Source organism: Beta vulgaris, chromosome 7 (genome assembly GCF_026745355.1).
Source record: "Beta vulgaris subsp. vulgaris cultivar EL10 chromosome 7, EL10.2, whole genome shotgun sequence".
Classification (NCBI taxonomy): domain Eukaryota; kingdom Viridiplantae; phylum Streptophyta; class Magnoliopsida; order Caryophyllales; family Amaranthaceae; genus Beta; species Beta vulgaris.
Genome location: NC_079208.1, coordinates 50,242,231 through 50,249,893, shown reverse-complemented (window position 1 = coordinate 50,249,893; position 7,663 = coordinate 50,242,231). Strand labels below are relative to the sequence as shown.

Sequence of the window (7,663 nt, the reverse complement as noted above, 5' to 3'; positions counted from 1 at the left end):
CATTCTTTTATAACCATTTTGTTAAATATTATTATTATGTTGGTATAATTTATTTTACTTATTACTATTATTATTATTATTATTTATTTTTACATCATTACTATTTATTATTATTATTGTTATTATTATTATTATTATTATTATCATTATTATTATTATTATTATTATTATTATTATTATTATTATTATTATTATTATTATTGTTTCTATATATTATTTTGTTTATTATAGCTTTACTCATTATTACTACTATTATTATTAGGAGGAACATGGTTTAGGTCAAAACACAAATAAATCCACATTTTTAGCCCATAAACCAATCAAATCGCGTCAAAACGGTTTATGATGCAATTTTCGCGGTCTGATCCAATCATTATTTTTATTACTAAATATTATTATATTATTAAATCTAATTATTAAAATAGTAATATTAATTTACTTCTTAGATATTATTGTTATTATATAATCATCATCAAGTATTAATATATTAATACAAATAATATAAAAATAATTATTATAATTATTATTTATTTATAACTATCATTTAAAAATATCCAAAATACTATTATTATTCATTATTATTACTTAATCATTATAATTATTTGTTTTATGCCGAAGAGAACATGTCCTTGGTTCATGTAATTCATGTACAATAAAAAAAAATTAGAAATTGCATAGTATAGGTTTTGATCCCGTGACCTCAAGTTCATGTACTAAAGTTTTAACCACTAGATCAAGTTGTATTCAGTGCTATCATATCAAAGTACAATATTAATAAATGAAAATTTTCTTATCCGGAGCATAACCCGGGCCTAATAACTAGTTAAGAAATAAAATTTGTGAGGTTGAAGGCATGGCTTCACGCTTCTCTGCAAGTTCAACACTTCTTGGTTAAAATTATAGAGAGAATAAAATAAAATAAAGTGGGTGTTTGATGAGTATGGATCCACCTCACTAACATATATTTTTCTTGTAAGATAAGGAGATCTTGACCAACTAAGGGGAATAAAAGGGATCTCAACTTGCCTAGGGTGGGAATCGATGCCAAGTCCTTTTGGAAACGATAGAGAAACTCTAATCACTAAGCTCTAATCATTAGACTAACCATCACTCTCACCTCACAAACGTATAGAACTAATATTATTGCTAATTTGAATAATATCAATACGACATTGAATAAAATAAGTAAAATAGTGAAATAATAAAATAATCAAAATGGGTTTTATGTATGTAAGAGTATTATTACTACTACATGATATAATCTTATAGAAAAATGATCAAATAAGAACAATTATCTTTTAAAAAAAATGCAAATACACTACGGCTATGTTTAGTTCACCTGAAATTTTCTGATCTGAACTTATCTGATCTGATATGAACTTATTTTTTCTGATCTGATCTGATCTGAACTTATTTTTTCTGATCTGATCTGAACTTATTTTTTCTGATCTGATATGATCTGATCTGATTTACAAGATTTTATCTTTTATAAAATATATTATTACTATTATATTATTACTTTGTAATTCATTATTATGCAATACATTATAAGATCTTATTTATAGTATTACTATTATTATCATTTTATTTCTATTACAACTTTTACACAACTTTTATTAATAATAATAATAATAACTATTATCATTATTATAATAACAACAATAATTATAATCATAACAATAATAATTATTACTAAAAATAATTATATAACCCAAGTCATTAATTTATAAGAGCACTTATATAATGTTTCACACTTTCCCTTAAAAAAATATTTCACACTTGAGAAGTCGGCAGACTCAACTCTTTTTTTTCATATAAAATAACATAAGATATATAAACAACTATGACTTACGCAAGAAAGAAATAAATAGTGTGCAACTTCAAATAGCTTGAGAGATTTGGAATTCGGTAGGAAGGGGTTCGGATTCGATGGAGTTTGATGAAAACTCTACATAGTGGAGTTGAATCCTAACCTTATATTTTTAAATCAACGACTCAAATTTTATGGAAAGAGATAAGGAGGGGGAGGGTTTTTGGGGAGAATAGGGGAGGAGTTTTGGGAAAGAATATATAAACCATTGATTTTAAAATCAATGGCTATGATTTGTCAAACTCTACGTAGAGTTATATACTAACTCTACTGGATCTAAACTCGGTAGGAAGAGGTATACCGAATCTAAATTTATAATTTGTATCTCGCACTTAGCTTATTTTGAAATGTAATCCGAACTTAGTAGTTTCGTTGTCATGAATTTGAACTATCATATTTTATATATTTCTTATTTTTGCATCAATCCTATGTTCTTAACACGTGGCTTTTAATTTTCTATTATTTAATAACAACAAAATAACTTAAAATAATAATAGCAATGATATTTATAATAATAACAACAAGATTAATAGTAATTACCAATATTAATAATTAATAAGTACAACAACAACAATAATAATCCTTCTGAACAAATGTACTAGTAAATAATAATACTCCCTTTGTATTTTTTTTTTATCTTTCTCACTTAGAATCTTGATACTATTAACAATTAAAGAGAATCTTTTAGATTTTTCTCAATTTATAAGAAAAAAATATAGTCATGCAGGGTCTTGTTGGATTAGTCTCAATGAGTACTTTATTAATATTTAATTATTATAATTTTTACTAATATGTAATGAAAGATATTTAATAGTAATAATGAGTTATTAAATATAAGCATTATCTGATCTGATCTGGTCTGATCTGATCTGATCTGAACTTATTTTTTCTGATCTGATGTGATCTGATTAGATCTGAAATAAGGAAAAATAATGTGAACTGAACATAGCCGTAGCCATAATTTGGTAAAGTTATACTTATAGATTAATCCTCATACATTATGATGAGATATGTAGACTAAGGAGGGACACCAAAATATTAAAAGCCCCATTCTACCCTTACTAAATAAATCAAATTACATCTAATCTCTATTTTATAAAAAATACCAAAAAAAAGAAAAAAAAAATACATAATATAACTGACTCCTTAATATCACAAAAAAAAAACAGAAAACAAAAAAAAAAAATTATGACCTTAATTGCTGATCAAGAAAATAAATTCCTTTCCCGAGTCGTAAATAATGCACAGGTTACATGTCTGGAAGCAACATTACACAATAATCTGATTAATCTCCACAGCTTCAACAACAGATGGTTGTATCTTTGTTAGAGATATAGTCATAGTTCGTTATCGAACACACCTTAATACAATCATATTATATTTCTCTCGCTCCTCTCTTAAACTTGTCAATCTTGCATTTACTTTTACCCAAATATGTCCTTTGCCGCTTTGTTGAACATGTATTGGACCTGTGTATGTATAAACAAGTTAAGCTTGCAATTCTTCCTGTAGACTCGAGTAAAAGGCTATAAACATAGAGGTATATATTAAGAGAAAATTTGCCGACATAACAATATCAACCTGCTTAGATGAAAGACCAATCTTCTCTAGGTCACTCAGCTGCAACAAATTACATTGAAAAAGTTTTAAACTCCCCCTCAAGCATGAAGAAAACAATACAATCGAAGAGATTATGATCTTTTTTACCGATTGTAGTGGGCTAGATTCTCTAAGCTCGACAATGTATTCAGCTCTTTTTACTCCAATACCCTGAATGCACACAGATGGAAGGAGAATATCAGCCATGATCAGGAATCAGAGATAAGTAATTGACAATTTTTAATGTACTTCCAGACATACCTTCAGCTCCACCAGTTGCTCCCTATAATTAACAAATTGGTCAAACCTCAACAAATCAATAACCAGGTAATAATACTTCTATCAATCATCATACTTGAAGCAAATCGTACCTTGTTGCAGTATTCAGAAAATCAATATACTCCTGAGCCAGATAGCTCTGAAACATGAAGTGGAGATATGGAGTCAGCCAAGTTACTGGAAAATCTGCAAAATATGTAAGACTTATGTAGCTCCGTTACCTTAAGACTAGAACTACGTGCATAATATTTCTCCATTGGAGTATCAAAGTCGGACATTCCTCGGGTCACCATGAACGGGGTTTTTGGATCGCTCGACCCATGGAGTAGTGAAAGTACACAGTCTCTTGATGAGACCTCCTCAATTGGCATTCTAATTATATTGCAATTAACAGGAGATAGAGCTTTCCTCAGCGGACTCTGACATGGTTGTATTTTTGGCCTGTTAGGCGGAGACTGAATGAAATTTCCGACTTTATTACTTGTCGCCTCATCCTCCTTTGAAAGCTCATCTGTTCTAAGTATAATGTCATTCATGAGCTCAGGTGAACAAGCTGTTGATTCAGATCTTGTCGAATTTGTCATATATTGCTTTACATTATCCTGAGCAACAGGCTCTTTTGCCTGTCAGCCAAATTTGCAATTATAAGAAAGCTACTGACAAGTATACCTAAGATTTGGAAGTATTGTATGACAAACCAAGCAAACCTCAGATAAGCAACAGTAAGAATTCACAAAATATTGACTTGCAGATTTTCTGTCCGGTTGTCCATCTTCAAGAAACGTCAGAACCTTATTGGTTCGACTTAGGTTTAACTCTTCTAGACCCTGCAATGCTTGAGCACAATCACTCTGCAATAACCGTGCAGATATCAGTGAAGTACTACTTACAACTTCAAGACAGCAAATTATATGAGCATACAAACAGAATACTAATACAATTAATTTCCATCTTACTGCAATTTGCTTTTGCAAAGTAAAGGAGATCATATGAGTTGGATCTTGTTGAATTCCATTGATTAACACATGCAAGTGTCTCCATTGGATAAAGAAGAGAGACTAAACCACTTATAAGTTTTGGAGTTACTCCTCCTATCACCAATTGGTTTTAGGATGGAACCTCATTGGGCTTGTAAGTGGGCTAAACTCTCCACCTTATCAGGTTGCCTAGGCCCATTTCATATAATCTGAAAATTAACAGATCTGAAAGTTATAAAACTTCACACTTACATCATCTTTGCGAAGATCACATGTAGCTTCAGTATCAAACAGCTTCCTTTGAGGCACATACATTAAGCTGGAAAATGCAAATTATCAACTGAATAAGATAATGCAACATAGTTTTTTTAATCTTCCAGATAAGAAAAGAATACAACGAATGTCACCTGTCTTTCACTGTAGCTCCTTGATTTGCAGCTTTTGCTTTGACAGAGTTACGTGATACTGCTTGTTTCTTCATAGAGCTCATGTAACCAGGGGACTTAGGGAAAAAGGGTGAACTAAATGCTTCCTTTCTTTGAGCACTCTTTGCCTTTCCTTTAGATTCACGCCATGCTTGCAATTTCGCTTCCATATCAATCTTAACCTTTGGGGTTTCTTGTTTTACAGAAAGTACATTAGAGACTTGGCGTGAGCGAGCTGCTAAGCTAAGTGTATGGACTGCTTCTTGATAATCACCTGGATTCTGCCACAAATAGTAAAAAATTTCAAACGAGACTAATACTTCAACCGAGGACTGTAATACAACAACTACACAACCCAGTTTATATCCCACCTACAGTAGGATCTGAGTATGCAACCTTTCCCAGTTATCCGTTAAAAGGAAAACCAGTAGAGTTCATTTCTTATAGACCCACAAAAGAATCACTATCTACAATCGAAACTCAAAAACTGACTTTGTTATGCTTAGGACTAACTTCTAAAAAAAAATGCCTGATCATAGATTTAGCTTCGTACCAGACAAGCTACCATCAGCGCACGACTTGTTCCTCCAAGGGAACCCTGTAATATGCGAGTCAGTTTGGTTTCTCTATACGGAACCCAGGCTTTGTTGTTATTCAAAGCATAGATGACATTGGATAAAGCAAACAGTGACTGATTAATCTTAGCACTCTCTTGCAACCTGATTCCTTCATTGCCAGACCTTCTGTTGTCTTCATTACCTGAAAATAAAACAATGCCCAGTATAAATTTGAGGAAATTCAATCGCACTCACATCACTTATATCTTCAGCACACTTATTTGACCTGCTAAATCAATGAGGTTCAGCTTTCCTGTTATACAGGCCTCCTGTCCTTGCTCCGAAGGTCTAGACAATGTGACTACAAGCACAGCATGGCTCCTACTAGAATCATCATTGAGACCAGTGTGAGCAACTTTACGTCTCTTGATTCCACGAGCAAACACATCATGGAACTCGGACATTGAAGTCACCAAGACTCGGGACAACCCTTTTAGGTGGATTTGTCCATCTCTATCATCTAAAACCGAGATCTCTTTTGCTTTGAGCTCCAAGAGATCATAGCACCTATCTAAATACACTTCATAATATGATATCTCAGCAATGCTTCCTGTTGTTTGGCACAAAGATAAGATTCTTGACATGGCTAGTGGCATTAACCCTGTCTTCACATCAGTCCCCTGCAACAATCTCCAATGTCATTAATTTCAAGAAAAAAAATATAAATTATGTCCCTTTAAGACTACTTTAACCTATTATATTGACCTTTCTTTTTCATTTTTGGGGGTTGAGGGAAAGGAAAACTATTTCCATCTCAAGTTGCTTCAAAAAATTTCTCAGTTCACAAAGCATTCATTAATCTGGCCTGTTCTTCCCAGCTTATTTTCATTTCAGTTCAGATCAGATCAGATCAGTTCAGTTCAGCTCTTGACAATACTTTTACTCTCACATATCACTATTCATTTCAGTTCAGTTCAGTTCAGTTCAGCTCAGCTGTTTTATGCCGAGGAGAACAGGCCCTAATTCGATAGTGGGAGAATAATAACTTGGGGGAAAAAACAAAAGATTAATCTTATAGAAAATCATACTTCCACCTTCATTATGTCTCAATTTGTTTTCCCCCATTCAAAACAATAAATCATTATAACATTAGTATTCAATCAAGAGGAAAACTTAAGGTGAAGGAAGTTTCGAATGAAAGTAACTCAAAAGTGGAAAGAATACTGCTATTTCACATTTTCACTTTGAATCTAGAACTCACATTTTGGTTAAATTATATTTACAGGATAAAATATAGACTCAAATTTTCGGTTAGCAGTTGAAATACCTGCATAGTGTAAGTCTTTCCACTACCAGTAGCGCCATAAGCAAAGACAGTAGCATTGCACCCATGAAAAATTCCAGGAATTAACGGCTTCACTTCTTTCTCAAAAATGCTTGTTACATTGTTATCTTCTTCACCAAAAAATCCATCCAATTTGTAGCATTCTTGTCGACTAAGCACAAAATTTCCACTACATCAAAACTCTAAACTATATATAAAAAAAAAAACAAAAAGAAGACTGAACTAAAACTTCAGAATTTCAAGAAATTGACCGTTGGGCATCACCGTCAATTTCCAGCATCTGGTTTCAATGATGTTAAACCCTGACCTGGATTGCTGATCTTTGAGATAAACTGAAATTTCATCATCAAAGGCACTGTCCGTGGCGAGAATCGAGACGCACGAAATTGGTTCTTCTGTACTTAAAGCAATTTCATGAGGGAGAAAAGGGCGTACTCGGACAATTACTCGAACATTTGATGTGGTTGTGCTCGATCTTGAGGGTATTGCAGGGATTGAAGAGTTTGAATTGAACGCCATCCTCAATTTCTATTTGCCGGAAGAAGATGAGTCAGGGAGGTAAGAGAGAAAGAGGAAGTGTTACAAGAGTTTGAATCAGGTAACCGTTTGGT

The 7,663-nt window shown here is 32.3% G+C and overlaps 1 protein-coding gene across 1 annotated transcript; it reads right to left on the bottom strand.

Annotated features, from left to right (window-relative positions):
• Positions 1-2,822: 2,822 nt before the first annotated feature.
• On the bottom strand, positions 2,823-7,663 carry LOC104899613 (kinesin-like protein KIN-10B). Its single transcript, XM_010686828.3, has 13 exons — positions 7,360-7,663; positions 7,035-7,203; positions 5,994-6,387; positions 5,704-5,909; positions 5,133-5,431; positions 4,978-5,044; positions 4,456-4,599; positions 3,970-4,371; positions 3,841-3,887; positions 3,731-3,752; positions 3,578-3,640; positions 3,452-3,490; positions 2,823-3,339 (listed from the first exon to the last, which is right to left on the bottom strand). The coding sequence occupies exons 1-13, from the start codon at positions 7,569-7,571 to the stop codon at positions 3,295-3,297; spliced, it is 2,109 nt and encodes a 702-aa protein (XP_010685130.1). The 5' UTR covers positions 7,572-7,663; the 3' UTR covers positions 2,823-3,294.

Bases quoted from the DNA above. Each gene is read 5' to 3' on its own strand.
- LOC104899613 (XM_010686828.3), bottom strand. From the start codon at position 7,571: ATGGCGTTCAATTCAAACTCTTCAATCCCTGCAATACCCTCAAGATCG. The intron at 7,204-7,359 runs GTCAGGGTTTAA...TTTTGTGCTTAG, and splicing joins CTCAAAGATCAGCAATCCAG to TCGACAAGAATGCTACAAAT. The intron at 3,641-3,730 runs GTATGTCTGGAA...GTGTGCATTCAG, and splicing joins AGCAACTGGTGGAGCTGAAG to GGTATTGGAGTAAAAAGAGC.